The sequence below is a fragment of the Gekko japonicus genome, unplaced genomic scaffold (assembly GCF_001447785.1).
Source record: "Gekko japonicus isolate JY-2015 unplaced genomic scaffold, Gekko_japonicus_V1.1 scaffold2172, whole genome shotgun sequence".
NCBI lineage: Eukaryota > Metazoa > Chordata > Lepidosauria > Squamata > Gekkonidae > Gekko > Gekko japonicus.
Genome location: NW_015176517.1, coordinates 19011 through 39461, shown reverse-complemented (window position 1 = coordinate 39461; position 20451 = coordinate 19011). Strand labels below are relative to the sequence as shown.

Here is a 20451-nt window from a genome sequence, read left to right as displayed (position 1 = left end):
ACTCGGGCCTGGGAGAAGAGAGCTGCTGGCTGCAGCCAAAAACTCACTGGGTGGCCTGGGGCTAGGCATACGACTTGGTTTCCCCCTCCTTTTAAAAATAAAAATGAGGGGAGAAGTATCCACACAGAAGGTGCTGAAAGAACAAACAAGATGAGAATCAAAAAGCACTGTCAACTGTGGAACTGGGTGCATGTGTGTGGGCGGGGGAGTGTCCGTCTCTGCTCGGAGAACTTTACTTATTAGAATATTAAGGCAATATAGCCTAAAAAAACACTCCAGTTTGCATTTCATAATTTTCCAGTGACTCCATTTAAAAGGATTTACCTTCCCCACCACTGTAAAAGGCAACAAATATGGAATATATTTTAAATTTCCCCTTTAAGTTTCTCGCTTGTTTCCTTTCCTGATCTCAAGGCGTTCGAGGTGAGCACAGCCTTGATCTTCCATGACAATTTGAGGATTAGAGACTGAACCTGAAAGGTGAGGTTACGCTGAATCTGAAAGTCATTAATATGAAGATACGGCCACAAAACAATCCTTTAAAATAAAAAATGTAAATAAATCCAGAAAAAAAACTTGGTGTCCAGAAGGCGCAAGTTTCCTTATGTGACAGTGCTTAATGTAGTTTACTGGCCACTAGGTGGCGCTACAGGAGCTAACTTTGGAAATCCAAACTGCACTGCAACCTGAAATAAAATTTGGGAGGGAAAGTTATATGGCAAAACCCAAGACTAGTTTGGGGTGGGGAGGAGAAGGAAGCAGAAACATATGGGACTGCTTATAGCAGCCTATAAGAACATTCTGAGTACACCAGTGCTGTGCCTAACCCAATACCCTTTCCAGAGCGAGTACCTACATGCACTGTGTCTAAGAGGAGATTCGTATCATCGTCAGCTTGGCACTTCAAAGGGTAACAAGCAATTCAGCAGAGCAGTGGGGCCTCAGCTCGGCTGCACAGTTACCTAAACCGGGCCGCTCCAAGAAGTGACTCACCAATTCAAAATGTGGCCTGTCGGCCATGCTTTCATGGCTTGCCAGGGACTCGCCAAGCCCTGATTTTGCAGTCAGAGGTGGAGAGTCAAAACATAAGAACATAAGAGACGCCTATGTTGGATCAGGCCAAAGGCCCATCCAGTCCAACACTCTGTGTCACACAGTGTCCAGAAATACCAGTGCCATCAGGAGGTCCACCAGTGGGGCCAGGACATTAGAAGCCTTCGTAAGCCCCCCTGCGCAGACTGTATTTGGGTCCAGGGCTCACAGTCTGTGCAGGCATGACCCAGATTTCCTTTACTCGGAGTGATCCACTCAGAGGGTCAGGGGCGTCACCCTCCACTTGCCACAACGAGAAATCAACTTAGATGGAAGAGGAGGAAAACGTGATGTTGTCCGGGATATGACAAACACAGCACGCAAAGAACAGGCCAACAGTTATTGGAAACGATTTCCTGAGGGGTACTCTTGGTCGGTCTATTGCAGCAAAACAAATACCAAACAGGTGTCTTGTAGCACCCTAAAGACAAACAGATTTAGTGTGGCATCAGCTCTGTGGCTCCTTCCAGAAATCTGCCTGCATTTCCCAAGACCTGAATAAAGACCAGGCATTTTTCACCCACTGCTGGTGAGACCCAGCATCGCAGGACTACGGAGGCTGTGCTGTCACCGATGACCACTACTGCGAACGGACGCTGTGCTTCTCTTGACTACGTCTGAGTGTTCCATAACGTCACACTGTGTATTCTTGCATTTCATAGTCTTTCAAATCAGCTCTTTACAACTTTCCTCTCTATAATCACACGTACATGTGTATGTGAAGTGTTTGAGGAAGTAAGACTAGCCTACAAAAATGGATGTCACAATAAATCCTATGCTCTTTAAGGTGACCTGTGAGGCTCCTGTAGTGTTCCATAACGTCACACTGTGTATTCTTGCATTTCATAGTCTTTCAAATCAGCTCTTTACAACTTTCCTCTCTATAATCACACGTACATGTGTATGTGAAATTGCAAGTAGAGTAAGACTAGGCTACAAAAATGGATGTCACAATAAATCCTCTACTCTTTAAGGTGACCTGTGAGGCTCCTGTTAATTATGGGAAGGTAAACAGAGAGCTGCGGTGGCTCAAGTGGTTAAGATGCTGAACTGCGGGCTGTGGAAGGTCGGTAGTTCAGCAGTTCGAGACCCGAGTGTGCCGCATGACGGAGTGAGCTCCCGTCTCTAGTTCCAGCTCCTGCCAACCTAGCAGTTCGAAAGCAAGAAATTGCAAGTAGATAAATAGGTACAGAGAATAGACTGCAAAAACTTTCAGCAATAAAGCTATGATTTCTTCACATTAGCCTCTTCCCCCAACTGTACTCTCCCTTTATGCCAGGGGTGTTGAACTCATTTGTCATGAGGGCCAGATCTGACATAAATGAGACCTTGTTGGGCTGGGCCACGTGTGTCATAAAATGTAATGCCAGATAGCAGAGATATAAACTTTATAAAGGACACAGACAAACACAATTAAAGATTTTTTAAACTTTAAATAAGCAGGAACATTAAAACACTAGCACTCTTGTAATACTTTGTCTATTTAACAGTCTCTGATAACTTGACACCTCTTGCTCTGAATTATTCCATCAAAATGTCTGTGCTGTAGCAATCCTGAGTATGCTGTTCAGATGTGTTATCTGTAAGCTGCAAACCTACTTTTGATTTATTGACATTCATTATAGAAATCCCATGCGCAGTATTCTGAGGCTAGGACCCAGGGGAAAACATGAAATGGCTGGACATTGCGAGCTTTTGTACATAAATTGCTTCGTGTGCTAGTCAAGAACATGAGAAGGCATCCTGACAAGGACTGAGGTTTGTTTGTGTACAAAACTATAGTCTTCCCCAGAGAAATTACTACAACTCCCTACAAAGAAAATGTGCTGTGTGAACTTAGTCTGGACACACACTCTCAGCCTAATCCACCTCACTGGCTTGCTGTTATTCCTCCTCTAAAATAGTTCACATTGCTTTCTTACTGAGAAAGACTGAATCATGAGGCCATGAATACAGTGAAAAGGGGGCCAGTTGCACCAAGGAGAGCCCTGGCATAATGAGCCCAACAAAACACACACAGCATAAGGAGCCCAACAGAATACACACACACTGTAAGCAAGGCACACAAAAGTTCATACCTTAAACAAAACTTTGTTGGTCTTAAAGGTGCCTGGTATTTCTCCTGTGCAATTGAGGCAGCCCAGCAAAGCAAGCTCTCCCTCATTCGTTCCCTCCCTGCCTCAGCCAGTGGAAGGAAAGAAAGGCTTCCCTTTGTCTCCTGTATATGATTGAGGCAGCCTGGCCAGGAAACGAAACTCTGGCTGGTTCCCTCCCTCCCCCTGGGAGGTGGAGGGGGAGGAGCCTCAGTTAGTGCTTTACCAGACTCTCTTAATCGCACAGGAGAGGCTTGCCTATCTGTCTGTCCTGTGCAATTGAGTCTGGTAAAGTAAGCTGTGATGTAGTAGCAGCAGCAGAACTGGAAAAGGAAGCAGGACACAGCCAGGGCCTTGCAGGCTGGATTGCAGCCCTCCAAAGGCGTGATCCGGCCCCCGGGCCACATGTTTGATACCCTAGCTTTAGGCCATTTTTTAAAAAAAGAAATCAGTAGTAAGTATATTGCTATAGTGTTATGATACTATAGCGATATATTACCACTGATTTTTTTTCTAAAAGCTAGGGGGGAAAGCTTACCAGTGGTGGGCACGAGGGAAGAACAGGTCCAGATGTAGTTGGGGAAGTCCAAAAATTCACACTTATCTATTACTGACCCACCTTAAGTACAATCTTTCAGGAAAGCTCATACCAAAGCTGGAGAAAATCTGGAAGGTGGACAAATGCCACGTGTCAGCACAAAAGCCAGTGCAGGTGTGGGCAGGGGATGCAGAGCAAAGCCTCCAGGCGGAAGCAAACCTAGGCACACAAGGCATTTCTGCAATCACCTTTCCGGGATGGTTAAAAAAGTATTTTTTTGTCCAGGATATCCTGTCTTACCTGAATGAATTAAAGGATACAACACCCTTTTGATTATTCAAACTCAATCTTAAATGAAAGGTCTTTTTAATTTCTCCAAGCAACATGAATGTGCACATCCTTATTTTCAAACAGTACCCCTTCCTCACCAAGGAATAAACAGGCCTTTCCCAACTCACACCCAAATACAGTATTCAGCAAGGATGATAAACAGGATTCTTACAATGAGATAATGGTCCCCATTTTTAAAACACAGATTAGATTGGCCACTAGACTACTATCTATGTACTTCACTTTTATCCTGCTCTTCCTGGAAGGAGCAGAAGGGCACATACCTGGTTCTCCTCTCCTCCATTTTATCCTCCCAACAATGCTGTGAGATAGACCAGGAGAGAATGACCAACCCCAATTCATGCAGTGAATGTCTTAGGAGAGTGGGGATTTGTACCCGGGTGTCCCCAACATGACTCTGACACTCTAACCATCACACTAGACTCCCACTCAGTCGGGACTCACCCCCTCTCCAAACCTGGTCAATTAGAATATGTACAGGGATAGCTCTGGCAGAGACTGCACCCAAGGACCAGGGAACACAAGTAGTATCGCCTTTCACAAAAACAGGGGAAGCGAGAGACAAAAAAAACCCTGGTGGCAGCTCTCCCAGGCTCACCTCTGTAATGAACAGGATACACTCCAGAAACATGTAGTCCTTGTGGTTTTCGTTCACCACCTTCTCATCAACGAAATGCCGAGGCTCCAAGTTCGGGTGATCTGGGAAAGGAAGTCATAATTGTCGGGCATCTTTCCATCACATATTGAAACTGGTTGACGTAAGCAGGAGCATCACCTGATTGCTCGACAGGAGCAGAGTTTACTTTTCCACCCTTAACCGGCAAAGAATTCCTGGTTTCAGCTGCCGGTAAGCAGGGAAACACGCTCTCTCTCTCTCTCTCTCTCTCGATTTCAGGTAGTGCATTTTTATCCTGCCCTCCCTCCAAGGAGCCCAGGGCCGTGCACATAGGTCCACATTTCCCTCCCCGCCATCGTTTCATCCACAGGACCTGAGGCTGGGGAGGGCTTGAGTCCAAGCGACAGAAGATCTGCCTGTCAAAGGTCCCAGGTTCCTTGCCTGGCAGTCAAGCGGCTGGCAAGCCTCTCTCTAGCTCGATACATTGGAGGGTTATTGTCAGGGCAGACAACATAACTGGACGGGTCAATGGTTTGATTTGACATCAAGACAGCTACAGGTCTTCAGTCTGAGGAGGGTCTGAGCTTCGCATGCAGAAGGTTCCAGGTTTAATCCCAGGCATCTGAAGTTTTTTTAAAAAGCGGATCTCAGCTGACAGGTGCGAGGAAAGACCTTTCTCTGCTCCGCCTGAGATAAAATCTGAGCTGCATGGAGCAGAGGTCTGATGAAGCATAAGACTGATTCACACATTCACAGGAAGCAGGTCAGGATGAAAGCAAGCGACTGCTGCCAGATCACACAGCGGACTTCACAGCAGAGGGAGTCTCTGAACCCAGGTTTCTTCGGTCGTAGCGCAGCGGCCGCCGCCCCGCACTAGCAGACCTCACTAGAGTTAACCAGTTGAGGTCAACGATGACTAAGGAAGGAAACAGGCAGGGAAGAACTTCATGCAGGAGGTGGAACCAGCCTCCACCCCTTCTCCAGGGCTCAGAAATGGGCTGTGTGAGGCTGGCACCGAAGGCTGAGAAGCCTAATTCATCCTTCATTTCCCTCTCACCGCCATTTACAATGGGTATGTGGACAATGGTTCTGTGAACTTATTGCCCCCGTTACAATTTCTATCTCCCACCAAGAACACACCCTCTTACTGTGGCACGTGTGCACCAAGAACGTGCTCAGAGGACACAGGGAAGCATCCTTAACATTCACCCACCCATCACAGATCTCTATTGACTATTTGAGTCCTCTGCCATTGGAACCCGCTGGCTTCAGCAAGCGAGACGAAGGAGTGCGAAAATCCCTTGATGGAAGATCAAAAGAGAACACAAGCATGTTCTGCTTTGCCCACTTTAGCATAGTTAAAGAATTTGGATTTTTAAAAGAGAAATGACTGGAACAGCAGAGACGCGGCCTGGCCTAGTTACCGATCAGTTGTGAGCTGCCCCAGATGAAGGGGAGGAACTGGAAGTCATCCAGACCCCAGACTCCTTGACTGCCGGCTGGTTCCATTCTGTAGGTTTTCTGGAGTTTCCGCATCACTTCCAAGTACCTGAGAACAAAAAGAAACGCATCTCTGTGGGAGGACCAGCCATGTCCAATGCTCCCGGTGCTACTCAGCCCCAATGGTATAAATGCCAGGCCGTCTGATATCACAAGGGATTACTGCCGAGTAAAGAGGCTTAATACTGGGGGAGGCATACAAAGGCTGTGGTCGGGGTACCTTTGCGGATGTAAAGAGCACGATCAGACAACAACGTCTGCCTTCCATGCCCCAGTCGTCAGCACCAGGGTCTGGTGCGTCCTGAAAGCAGAGTTGGCAGACACCAGGGAAAGTCCGGTCTTTACGTACGCCAACACTTCCCTCCTGCATTTAATGATGTCTGAACCCCCTCCCTGTTTCGAAGTCAAGCCGTTTGGGAAGTCTGAACCTTCCCTTCCGTTTCTGCCTCCTTTGGGTGGTGGTGTTTTTTTTTTGCTTGGGTAGCTATGTGTGCCTAAGCACATAATTGCCTCTGGCGTTGTCAATCACTGCAGCCAAGTAGTCATTCTGGATCAGGAGTCCCCGGGGGAGTTGTTTTCGAGCAACAAATCCCCCCCCCACGCCACTCTCAGTTGCTGTTTGAGAGCACAAGGGTAAATGCATGGAAGACAATGGGACTACTGTCATGGAAATCTGCACTTTACCCCCCCCCCATGTATTCCAAGAAAGAGAGGCGAAGGGAAGGAGGCTGGGAGGGGCCGGAGTACTCAGCAGGGGGACTGTGGAGCTGTCAGAACAAGAGCCGGAGCTTCAGGCACACATGCACATGGATGGAAGACAAAAAAAGATGCTGCAACAATCTGCCACGGGGTGAGTGTGGAGTGAAGCCGGTCCAGGGTGGGATGTCTGATCAAAAATTCCCACAACTATTTAAACTGCCGCAAATTTATTTATTTATTGTATTATTCAAATTTGTATTCTGCCCTCCCTGCAAGTCATTAGCATACCATATGCTAATAAGCTCCTGCAGCTCTTTTTCTGTGAAATGACCCCTGACTACTCTCATGTAAATCTGCACTTTACCCCCCCCCCATGTATTCCAAGAAAGAGAGGCGAAGGGAAGGAGGCTGGGAGGGGCCGGAGTACTCAGCAGGGGGACTGTGGAGCTGCCAGAACAAGAGCCGGAGCTTCAGGCACACGTGCACATGGATGGAAGACAAAAAAAAGATGCTGCAACAATCTGTACGATCGGCCACGGGGTGAGTGTGGAGTGAAGCCGGTCCAGGGTGGGATGTCTGATCAAAAATTCCCACAACTATTTAAACTGCCGCAAATTTATTTATTTATTTTATTATTCAAATTTGTATTCTGCCCTCCCCGCAAGTGGGCTCAGATCACACCAGGACTCCAGTGTGACCGTCGCCAAAGATAGCCTAGCTGCTGTCATATGCCTCATTAGAGGCTGATGGCCACATCCTGCACTCTGGTAACAGACTTTTCAATAGATGAACTATTCGCCTGTGGAACTCCCTGCCACAGGATGTAGCGACAGCCGCTAGCAAAGATGGCTCTTCAAAGGGTTTTGCTCCCCGCATCCAAATACTTTATTTTGTTTGTTTTTTAAACAGTTCTCATCCCATCTCCTACTCTGTTGTTAACAGGCAGACATGTGACTAAAGCTATGTAGCTCTCCTCCTTGCCCGATCTAGGTTGGCTCCACGGGCAGCTCAGGACGCAAGATTTGGGGAGTTCGCTGCTTGCATTGTGGGGCACGACCCTGACACCCCTCTTAGGTCTCCCCCCCCACCCCCCGCAGCTTTACCTGTTGAACACTTTGAAGACGATAGCCAGCTGGTCGTCTACCCGGAGCACACCAATTTTGCAGAGGCAACACAGGAAAGCAGCAAAAGCAGCTTCGTGACCTGAGAAGAAAGGACAGGAGAGGTGAACAGGGAGATGTTCAATTCAAAGATCAACCACACTTCGACATGAGAAGGGGCTGCAGGGAGACAAACTCTGGGTGGGGGAATGATCAGCTCCTTAAAATAAGACTCTCCCCCCCCTCCATTATTTGTCATTGTGGCAGATCTTGTGTTTAAACATACCAAATTGTCACAATGCCATCTAGTTTCACCCTGAGAAGGGTTTTTTTTGCCTTTTTTAGCATAATTTTGGAAGAGCCTCACAGCCCTGTGCATAGATGCAGGTGTGTAGCCGTGTTGGTCTGAAGCAATAAAACAAAGTTTGAGTCCAGTGGCACCTTTGAGACCAACAAAGTTGAATTCTGGGTATAAGCTTTTGTGTGCATGCGCACTTCTTCGAATTAAACTTTGTTGGTCTTAAAGGTGCCACTGGACTCAAACTTTGTTCTAGTCCTGTGCACACTTACTCAGTGATTTTGGTGTAACAGCAGAAGACTGCACTGCCAGTTACCAAGTCCAATGAAATATTTTTATATTCTATAAACACGCATGCACCCATTTAGAATACTACGGCTTTTCCCTGTGCCCCAAGGCAGTGCACAACAACAGAAAAGCACAAAGACGCTCATAAACGGTAACAATTAAATTGTAAAAGACTTGTAAGCCAGGAATAAGACTCTGATTAAAAGTCCTTCCAATATTTTAAATGAAGTCTCTAATTGCCGTTGGAAGGCCTATAGTAAGGGGACCAAGCGTAATTCCCAGAGCAGCCAGCCTCAGTCATCGTGGTGAGCCCGAGACCGTCTTCCTTCAAAAGAAAGAGGAACAGAACGGAGAGTAACTAGAACTGGCTCTTTTAAGAGTAGCGCACACAGACGAGTGGGGGGGGGGAGTAGGACTGGAAGCAATGGTGAGGCCCATAGCCAATGGAAGCAGCACCCCCTGCTGACCAACAATAGTTATGCACCAGGCTTTATCCTGCATTTGTTACTGTTGTTCAGTCACACAGTTGAGTCAGACTCTTCGCGACTCCATGGACGAGATCACGCCAGACCTTCCTGTCTTCCGCTGTCCTCTGAAGTTTGCTCAATTTCATGTTCGTTGCATCTATGACACTGTCTAACCATCTCATCCTTTGCCGTCCCCATCTTCTTTGACCTTCAGTCTTTCCCAGCATCGGGGTCTTCTCCAGTGAGTGCTCCCTTCTCATTGGGTGGCCAAAATATTTGAGCTTCAGTTTCATTATCTGGCCTTCCAGGGAACAGTCAGGGTTGATTTCTTTTAGGATTGACTGATTCGATCTTCTTGCAGTCCAAGGGACTCCCGCATTACTGCTTTTAAAAAAATATGCTCCTCCAATATCTTCTTGCCTGCCGTCTGCAGGCCATTTTAAGTGTCATTGCTTTTTAAAATATATATCTATATCTCTGCTCTTCAAGCAGACTCTACCCTCCTGGAAGTCTGTCTGTCCACAGACAGATGTTATTTGACACATCCAGAGAGCTAGTGTGGGGTTGTTTTTACAGGGTTAGCCTTGGCCTGGAGGAAACCTGGGCCAGATCTCAACCCCAAGGGCCACAATGGGTGTCATGCCTGCCACAGGTCCGGTTGGGATTCTGCGACTCATTTGACAGACAGGCGGGATGTTGGGAAATAACATTCCCATGCGCTCTGGGTCTGGAACCAGCTCAGCGGTGCGGTGCAGGGTGGAAGACCTCCAACGTTCCCCCTCACGCCACACAACAGAGCTGGCTCTAGCCTCAGAGCATATAGGAACAGCTCCCCGGCATCACACCTGTCCGAAAAACAGGCTGGGCAACTCAACCTGACTCGTAGCAGACGGAGCATCTAGTCCGGCCCTCAGCCGTGAAGCTCACCAGGGACCCTTGGCACTCAGCATGGCCTACCTCACAAGGCCCAAGGTAAGCAAAAAATACTGCAGAGCGTGCACACAAAATTGTAATAATTATTGAAGATACTAGTGGTAATCAAGTCAGTCGTCTAATGAATTGCTGTTTGTTGTTTCAGGTGATGTGACGAAATTCTCCGGATTCCGTCTTCCGTTTCGTTAGAACTTCCCCCAACATCAAAAATCATCAAGACGCGTCTTCACTGGTTCACACACATTCCATTCCGGATTCATCAATTTCCCCAAAAGGTAGCTGTACTCAGGGCTATTTTGGGGCAGGAACGCACAGGAATGGAGTTCCGGCTGGCTCCTGAGTTGGCCATGCCCAGCAGGAACTCATTAGCATAATAGGCCACACCCAACAGCAGAAACTCATTAGGATTGGCTACATTAGGGGTGTGTGGCCTAACATGCAAAGGAGTACCTGCTCCAAAAAAAGGCCCTGGGTTTGGACCACAAACAAGGTAAACAGAATAAGAAGCAAAAGGTGGGTGTGGCTGGATGACCACACTTCTGGCAACACGGGGGTGTGGCCTAATATGCTAATGAGCTGTGCTGTCACGGGTGTGGCCTAATATGCTAATGAGTTCCTGCTGGGCTTTTTCTACAAAAAAAGCCCTGGCTGTACTCATTCCTATTACTCTTCAGCGCATACTCAAGAAATGCGGGCACCCTCACTACCTCACCAGGCGGCTGGAAGGCGGAAATGGATGTGGGGGATGACGAGATGCCTCTTCCCTCTGCTGGCTGCCCCCTCTGGCATCACCAGATGGGAACAGTTTCTTTTGCCTGACGAGGGGTGTGTATTGGTAGGCCCGCCCTGGTCTGGCAAAGAAAGCACCCCCTGAGGGGGAAACGGAGTCTGGTGCGAGGGCTGCTGGAACGTTCCACACTGCTGCCTGCGCACCCTCCAGAAGAAAGGCAGGAGCAGGCAGTTGGCACATACGCAACGCCCGGGGTTTGCCACTTGTGAATTGGAGCTGCGGAGGGACAGCTTGCCTCTGTCCGGTCCCCCACAGCTATAAGTCCAGTACACGTTTATACAAAGTAGTATTTTATTAAAGCCATGATAGAGCAGGAACAAGTTCACTGTCCAGAATACTTGGGCCAGGGTGGGCAAGGGATAATGTAAGACATTCAAACAGGACATTAACCAATAATCTTGGTTCCCGCCGAGCGGGCAGACTCCTAGGTTCGCGCTCAAAAGCCTGAGAATCAACGTTTCCTAAATCATAAACAATTACAGCTTCACACGGTAGCAGTTCATTATACTTCAAGCGAAGTGGCTCCTCCGCACACCTGTTAACCTTGCAGATAAGCGTTGCCTAGCGTTTACAGACAGGATGATCTTCCATACAGGAAAAGATCTCTACGCTGGAAGCATCTTCTCCCTGATACGCTAGCTTTCTAAGTGCAGGGATGCAGGTGATTAGAGGGGGCGTAGAGCAACAACTAACTGTGTGGGCAGTGTGAAGCAACACAAACTGGACACGGATTTACCAACCGCAGAACAGAACTAGAACTGGGGGTTGCATTTGCCATTGACGCAGCAGCCTGGACACAGATGTGCTCAGGCAGGGATCAGCAGCATAACTGACTTGGCTGTAAACCTGCATCCCAAAACACTACAAAGCAACCCTGACATTCGACACAAAGGTTTCCTGGGGACGGAATTCTCAGCTCGGCTGGAGCCAGGCATGACAGAGGGGGTGCCCGGTTGCTGGCTGCCCTCCCCTCGATGGCAACAGTGGTGGCTGCTGGAAGCTGAAGGGAAGCGGGCACTCAGGAGGCGCTGCGTCCAGGCATGATGGAGGGGTGCTTAGCTGGAGAATCTGTGCCAATATCTGAGAAGTTTATCTACAAACGCCTACGGAATTCGGTTCCCTCCACTCCTCCCCCAGAAGCGACTGGCTTTTGCTGAGAGGCCGTCTTCTTCCTCTCAAGGAAGTAACTCCCGAGCAGCCCTATGGAAGCTGGGAACAGCTGAGCAGCCCCCAAAGATACTTCCTGGAGAGCAGTAGGCTGAAGCAGGTCCCAGAGGAAGTCCCACCCCCTGCCAAAAGATCCAGCCCCTGATGGATGGAGACCTGTGCCGTAGTCGATGCGGGTGGAGTTGCCGACAGCTTCCTTCAGGTAGACGGCCACCTCCGGCACTGCTTCTGCCAGATGTTTGGGGATCACTGTGGCTACCAGGCTTTCTGCTCCCTTTAAAAAAAAAAAAACCAGACACAAAACCCACAGCGGAAACGTTAAGCTATATCAAAGGCGCTCAGACTTCACCGGCACCAGCTTCCCCACGTCAAGAAGAAATCGCAGCTGCCCAAGCTTCATCCCTCTTTTGGAGGGAGCCACATCAGTTCCATGCGCTGTACAGTGCCTGATGCAAATGGCACGGAGCGCATGTTTAAGCAATCCATATAGGGGTTTTTTGTTGCCCCAGGTTATGGGGGCGGGGGAGCCAAATACCCTTTTTTTGAAATATTATTATTTACAAAATCTCACCTTTCTGCCTTTACGAGGGCTACTAAGGGGCATACATGATAAAATCACACTTTAAAAGCATTAAAATCAACCCCCCCAAAAAAACACATCATTAAAACAATTAAAGACAGAGCCAAACCACATACAAAACATAAACACAGCAATTATAACATTGGTTAGGAAGGAGGGATCATTGAGGGAATGCCAGACAACAAAAGAGTATTTTCACCCGCTGGCAGAAGACTGCCACAGAAGGGGACGGATGAATCTCCCTGGGGAGGGAGTTCCAGAGTTCTGGTGCCACTACTGAGAAGGTCCTCCCTGGGGTTACTAAACACCTAAACTCAGAAGCCGAAGCAAGGCCTCCAGTGATGAGCGTAGGGTTCAAACGCAGGCTCATGTACAGCAGCTATGCAAGCACTGTTTCCGTCTTGTGTGACACAGTGTTGGACTGGATGGGCCTTTGGCCTGATCCAACATTGGCTTCTCTCTTATGTTCTTATGTCTTTTATACCAACTCCAGGGAAAGCACACAACAGTTTATACCTCAAATGAAACTCTGTTGGTCTTAAAGGTGCCACTGGACTCGAAATTTGTTCTGTTACCTTACAGGGTCACGGTGAGGATAAAACGGAGGAGAGGAGAACAGTGTAAACAACTGCTTGGGGAACCCACGGGGGAGAAAGGCAGGGCAAAAATTAAGTGAAATAAAGAAATGTCAGACGCTGCAGCAGCTAAAACTGGTGTCCCTTTCCACACCAGACGGGCCAATCGAAATAGCCCTGCAACCAATGCTCCCTCTAAGTTGTGGGGTCCTGTGAGCAAAAATTCTACTTTGCGAGCTACTGGCATTAAAATTGTGAGTGATTTGGCTACTGCATAAATTAGTCTGCTCTGGAGCCCTCCTTCCTGAGCTAAGACAAAAATGTGTGAGCCAGAGGCTAAAAAACTGTGAGCTAGCTCACACTAACGCAGCTTAGAGGGTATACTGCCTGCATCCCTAACAAAAGGCAGAGGCAACTAGCTGCCACAGTGTCAGAGAGAGAACCTGGCGATTCCATTCTACCCTCCCGCTTTTACCTACCTGGTCTAGTTTGGCGTACCAAGTCCGAAAAGCCTTGTTCCCGAAACGAGAGGGTTGGTCCATCGGCGGGGTCTCGTCAATCCACCTGTCGAGCGTGTTCAGGACAGCGATCAGCTTTTCTATGGCCTAACACGAGAGGAAGGGCACCGGTCATTCAGGAAGGGGGGCAGAGGGGATGCCAAGAAGCAAACCCAGAGAACGGCTTCTCCCCACAGTCCGGTACAACTCTGAAAGAGCCCCCCCCCCAGCTTTCGGTGTTGCAGAGACGCATTTGGCAAAGCACTCTAGGCAGAGCCTCCGTTGTTTGGCACACAGCAATGTAAGCAGGGCAAAATATCCCCTGCAGATTCTGTCAAACTTCCCCACATAGCCCCTCTCCTCCTCCATCAACCACAGCCAGGCTGGACAACTTCCTGGCAATTGGGGGCTGGTCCTGGGGAGGGCAGGGCACCCGCACAGATGGAATACTATACAGCCCCCCCGCCAGAGCTGACACTTCCTCCAGGGGAATCTAATTCGGTACTCTGGAGCACAGACTCTACCTGGAGACTGGCAACCCTGAATCACGCCCACAATTCCTTCCTTTCCATCGTACTGGAGTCCAAAAAGGCCTTTTCAAGGTCAAGAATCAATACTGGAAAATTAAGAAGTCTAAACACGCATACCCCTTGAAATGGCGACATCAAAGAAGACGAGAGACAGAAAGCACTCCTTCATTAAAACCCGTCTAAACCTTTACCTATTCATAAAATTAATAACGGCAAAGGCAAATGTGTTTGGGGGAAGGCATCCCATAGTCACGATGCCACAACAGAAAAGACCCTGTCTCTGATGCCCCCCCCCCCGAACCTAACTCTGAAGGTGGGAGAACCACGAACAGGGTTTCGAATGATGACCTCATTCGACAGGCAGGTCCAGACAGGAGAAGACGGACAGCCCTGCAGATAGGGTTGCCAGGGCCAGGATGGAAACGCCTGGAGATTTTTGGGGTGGAGCCTAAGGAGGGGAGGGTTTGATGAGGGGAGGGACTTCAATGGTGTTTAGTTAGTTTATTATCGCTCTCTTGAGACCAACGTACAGAGTAGGCATAAAACAGTCATAATATACAAAAGACAAAATCTGAATTTAAGAACTTTTAAAATGCGATTCCCGCAATCTAAGAATTAATGCACAGAACTCAGTAACTGAGCGTATAATTTCTGTGTTCTTATCTGATATCCCATGACTTATCTGATAGGAGCCAGTGAAGCCTTGCGTTTTTTGTTTTAATGTGACCAGGTGTCCTATTGACTAATGGGGTAATGATTTTAAGATGAGCCTCCCTGTAAAATGGGCAGCTGAAGAACCTATGCTCTACTGATTCGACCTCGCTTAAGGGGCGTGGGCATTCAGCCTTTCAGAGCAGGCTTCAATGGTGTGTAACGCCACAGAGCCCACCTTCCAAAGTAACCCCCCTATACTATTCATACAGGTTTAGATTATTATACTCATTGAATGTTTTATATACATTTTTTGTTATTTATGCCATTTTGGTTATGAAGGTTGAATTTTTATTGTTCTGTGAAATTTGATATTGTAACTTTTTTGCAGAGTAGTGACACTCACGGTTTATTCTGTTTTGACATTCAATAATTTAATATGCATTTTCTGTTTTTTGTACAATTTTGGATTCCATGTGCTGGAATTATTACTCGGTTACATTTGCTGTCTCTTTTTTGACATTCCAATTACTATGTACAATATTCTGGAAATAGATTGTGTATAAGTATCTCAAAAATGTAATAAAATGTTTATAATTTAAAAAAATTACGCACAGTTTGACCTTTGTTATCTTTTGCATTACTTACTCCCTTCCGTGCTTCTCTGCTGCTTGGGTCTCTTACCCCCTGGAAGCTGGCAACCCTACCTTCAGACCTGAGCCCCTCGGTCGTTTAAGGCTTTAGGGGTTTCTAGAAACACGAACACATCTGTAGTCGGGGGATAATTCTGGTCCGGAAGGTGGGGCTGCCAGCCTCCAGGTGTGGGCTGGCATTCTCCGACAATTACCACTGATCTCCAGATGACTGAGATCTGCTCCCCTGGGAAAAATGGCAGCTTCCGGGGAGGGGGGGGGATCGCAAGACATGGAACAGATCCTGGGCGTGATATCCCTCCCCAAATTTCCCTGTCCATGTGGCACTGCCTCCAAATTGCCTGGGATTCCTCAGGCTGGGGTGGACAACAATCCTCGTTGGAACCTACAGTTCCATCCTGCTGGCAGAGGCATTTACCTCCAGGGCCTTCTCTTTGGGAGGGGGCACATTTTCAACGCTCTGCAGCGTCACAGGAAGTGCTATGGAATACTGAACGCCTGACAGGGCTCAGGTTTTGAACTCTGTGTCTGAGAATTATTTATTTATTAAAGTGTTTGTGTCCTGCCTCTGCCCTCCGGAAAGGGGCCCAAGGTGGCAAGGCCCACCTGTAATAATAATATTAATTACTATTGTATGGCATTGTGAGTAGAATCGCCAGGAGATCTTCCACTGATCTCCACATGACTGACATCCGCTCCCCTGGAAAAAATGGCAGCTTCAGGGGGGGGGGGGATTGCAAGACATAGAACAGATCCTGGGCGTGATATCCCTCCCCAAATTTCCCTGTCCATGTGGCACTGCCTCCAAATTGCCTGGGATTCCTCAGGCTGGGGTGGACAACAATTCTCGTTGGAACCGTCCTGCTGGCAGAGGCATTTACCTCCAGGGCCTTCTCTTTGGGAGGGGGCACATTTTCAACGCTCTGCAGCGTCACAGGAAGTGCTATGGAATACTGAACGCCTGACAGTGCTCAGGTTTTGAACTCTGTGTCTGAGAATTATTTATTTATTAAAGTGTTTGTGTCCTGCCTCTGCCCTCCGGAAAGGGGCCCAAGGTGGCAAGGCCCACCTGTAATAATAATAATAATAATAATTGTATGGCATTGTGAGTAGAATCGCCAGGAGATCTTAAGATTGTCTGGCAGCCACAAGTTCCGGCTCTTTGAGTGTGATGCATCACTAAGCGATGAGTCAGATTTGTTTTTAAGGCAAAAGAAGAAGAGATTGGATTTATACCCCGCCCTTCACTACCTAAAGGTGTCTCAGAGCGGCTTACAAACTCCTTTCCTTTCCCCTCCCCACAACAGTCACCCTGTGAGGTAGGCGGGGCTGAGAGAACTCTTGACAGAAACTGCTCTTTTTCAAGGACAGCTCTTATCAGAGCTACGGCTTGCACAAGGCCATCCAGCCAGGTGCAAGTGGAGGCGTGGGGAATCAAACCCGGTTCTCCCAGATCAGAGTCCATGCGCTTAGCCACTACACCAAACTGAAAGACATTTCAGAGGTGGTTTTGCCATTGCCTGCCTTTGCATCACGGCCCTGGTATTCCTTGGAGGTTGCCCATCCAAATACGTGCCAGGGCTGACCCTGCTTAGATCTGATGGGATCGGGCCAGCCTGGGCTATCCAGGTCAGGGCAGCCCACCTGTTTATAATTGTAACAAAGAAGAGGAAAATAACAACAACAACAACGGCTCATTTTGTAGCAGGAACTCCTTTGCATGGGGACACACCCCTAATGTAGCCAATCCTCCAAGAGCTTACAGAGCTCTTCTTCCAGGGGCTACTGTAAGCTCTTGGAGGATTGACTACATTAGGGGGGTGTCACCTAATATGCGAAGGAGTTCCTGCTACAAAAAGAGCCCTGAAACCATAACAATAATAATAATGTGTAAAGGCTGACCGGGCCCCTAACTTGTCAGAAGAAAGGCAGGCTTACAAATATTTTAAATAAATGTTTCTTTCTCTTATTCCGCCCCAAGCAATGAATATCCCCCCCCCCCCCGCTCCCAAGTAGGCCAGGCCGCTTCCCATCACAGCGCCTCCAGAAAGGAATTCTCCACCAGGCGAGAACAAAGAGGGCAAAAATAGCAGAGCCGCTTTGACTTTGCGGGAGGCATCCTCCAGGAGTCTCCAGAGCTGAAGTTCAATCCATCACTCCCCGGGGGAGGGGAGGGGGAACTGCCGAGGCCAGCAACTTTCCAGCCCTTGAAGCGTCACCAGAGGAGGAGAGAGCGATGGGGGGGGGAGACGCGAGCCAAGGGCTGCTGTCTCCTATGTGCCCACGGAGCGCATGCCGCCTTTGGAGGCACCAGTGTAGGGCTGCCAGTGGGGGTGGGTAAACCCCCGCTTTGGAGGCCCGATTTCCCCTCCAACGATTGGGGCCATGCCCCCAACATGCTCTACGTCGTGCGTCACTTCCTGTGACGTTCTGGCAGCACCCGCACGTCCATCGGCTGCTCCCGGACCCAGGCGCCACTCCCCCGCCAGTGAGTACGAGTGACTTGGCAACTCTACACCAGTGGTCATCTAAGCTTCCTTCTGGTTCTCGGGTGCCATGGGGCCAGTGGGGGTGGTGGGAGAAAAGCAAGAGAAAAAGCTCGCGAAGGTAAAATCTACGGGGTGAGACTCACACCCTGCCTGGCTTCCCTTGAACAGACGGGTGGTGGCAGAAAGTGCCGTTGAGTCACAACTGACGTACGGTGACTCCCACGGGGTTTTCAAGGCAAGAGACAGCCAGAGGTGGTTTGCCATGGCCTGTCTCCATGTCATGACCCTGGTATTCTTTTGGAGGTCTCCCTTCCAAATACTTGCCAGGGCTGACCCCGTTTAGCTTCTGAGCTCTGACAAGAGGCTAGAGCTAGAAGGCAACCTCGGGGGAAGGCCTTGGCCTCTCTACCCAGTTGCTGGCCCTCCGGAATAATTGGTTGGCCCCTGAGTGAGACAGGAGGCTGGACTAGATGGACCACTGGGTCTGAGCCAGCAGGGCTCTTCTTATGTTATTATTCTCCACAATGACAGGTAAATCTCTCAATTCCAGAGCCAGGAGGCAATATCAGAGGAAGGCCTCAGCCTCTATGCCCTGCTGCTGGCTATTCAGAGGAACTGGGTGGCCGCTGCGTGAGACTAGATGCTGGACTAGATGGACCATTGGTCTGATCCAGCAAGGTTCTTCTGATGGTCTTATGAGATCGATCTAGATCCTTCATTTACTTAGAACATTGCTATGCTGCCTCTCCAAAGAAAATGCTTGAGGAGGATTACAATGCAGAACATCGTAAAAACATAACACACTACATTGAAGCATGTAATGATTAATAAACCATTAAAAACCTGGCCGGGTCATAAAAACAGCATAACATGTTGAGCAGCTTAAAAACAATCCTCATAAAATGGTCCCACAGTACGAATCGGTCTATAAAAACAGTGTTAAAAAGATCAACCCCTTTCATTAAAAACCTGGATTTTTTAAAAAATGGGCCCAACACCTATAAAGCTTAACAGACCATAAACTATGCAGGGAGTCACATTCTGGCAACAAAATGACACCCTTTAGCTTGGATGGCTTTAAAAGAAAAAAGAGGCAATCAGTTCACAGGCGAATAGGCCCAAACAATGGCTACTGGCCAGGATAGCAAGAGTGAACCTCCATATCCACTAGAAGAGAAGAGAGAAGAGATTGGATTTATACCCCGCCCTTCACTACCCAAAGGTGTCTCAGAGCGACTTACAAACTCCTTTCCCTTCCCCTCCCCACAACAGACACCCTGTGAGGTGGGTGGGGCTGAGAGAACTCTGACACAAACTGCTCTTTTTCAAGGACAGCTGTGCCAGAGCTTGTGACTGACCCAAGGTCACATCAGCAGGTGCAAGTGGAGGAGTGGGGAATCAAACCCGGTTCTCCCAGATTAGAGTCCGCACACTTAACCACTACACCAAACTGGCTCTCACTAGCACTATACCTCTGAATACCCATGTCTGGAGCAAGCCAAAGAACAGGGTCCACTCACATATACTCAGCTAGCTGTTGTTGCAAACTGGAGGCTGGACAGGTGGAGGGCGGCCTGATCCAGCAAAGCTCCTCGCATGTCCTCATACTCATAACATTCAAACACACCCCCAACCAAACATGGAGTCCAAGATCCAAGCATTTAAAGCCAGGGGTTTTGGGGTTTGATTTTAATAGCAAAAGCGGGGTTTGATTTTAATAGCAAAAGCGGGGCACGGGGGGAGAAGTATGCTACCGGTCCTTATATTGCAGCCTCCATCTTTCATGTTCATTTCATTTAGACTTTCACTTATTAGACTTATAGCCCACTCTCCCCAGTGACCAGGCTCAGAGCGGGTAACAACAAACCAATAAAAACATTCAACAATCTAAAACAAGTGTATAAATAAATAAAATTCACAATAAAGACGGAGCAACAATACAATTAAAAGATTGCATACAATCTCGGGGGGGGGGGGATAATGTAGACCATGTCTGTTTTCCCTAAAGCAGCACCCTTGCCAAAAGCACTCTTTGGATCAGGCCCTGCTCCAATCTTGCAAGAGGACAGATCCATTGCAGCAATCCATTACAGCCGCTGCAGGGTCAAAAAATTCATGCAGCAGCTTAGAGGTGGGCCCAGTTCTCAATCCTCCCCGCCGCCCCCCCTCCGGAGAGTGATCTCTCTGGTTAGCCTACCTCACAGGGATGGGTCAGAAAGTGTCACAAATAAAAGAAAGAAACTGAATGAACTCCACCCTGGAGGAGCCACTGCAGAGTAGACCTCACGCTTGCAACATCTAACCATGCATCAGATAGATGCCCCTTCAGCAGCAGTTACCTTCCCACCGAAGTGGTACCTATTTATCTACTTGCAATGTCTTGCTTTCAAACTGCTAGGTTGGCAGGAGCTGGAACTAGAGACGGGAGCTCACTCCGTCATGCAGCAACCCAGGTCTCGAACTGCTGAACTACTGACATTCCATAGCCTGCAGTTCAGCGTCTTAACCACTTGAGCCACCGCAGCTCCTTGTTGCTAAGGTAGT

The 20451-nt window shown here is 48.4% G+C and overlaps 1 protein-coding gene across 1 annotated transcript in view; it reads right to left on the bottom strand.

The window, feature by feature from the left end:
• PPP2R4 (protein phosphatase 2A regulatory subunit 4) overlaps positions 1 to 20451 on the bottom strand; it is a 46330-nt gene that overhangs the window by 13377 nt on the left and 12502 nt on the right. Inside the window, exons 4-8 of the mRNA XM_015427375.1 lie at positions 13567 to 13692; positions 12089 to 12206; positions 7993 to 8092; positions 6115 to 6239; positions 4673 to 4773 (exon numbers count right to left, since the gene is read on the bottom strand). Coding sequence (XP_015282861.1) covers positions 4673 to 4773; positions 6115 to 6239; positions 7993 to 8092; positions 12089 to 12206; positions 13567 to 13692 — 570 coding nt within the window. The remainder of the gene's footprint in view (positions 1 to 4672; positions 4774 to 6114; positions 6240 to 7992; positions 8093 to 12088; positions 12207 to 13566; positions 13693 to 20451) is intronic.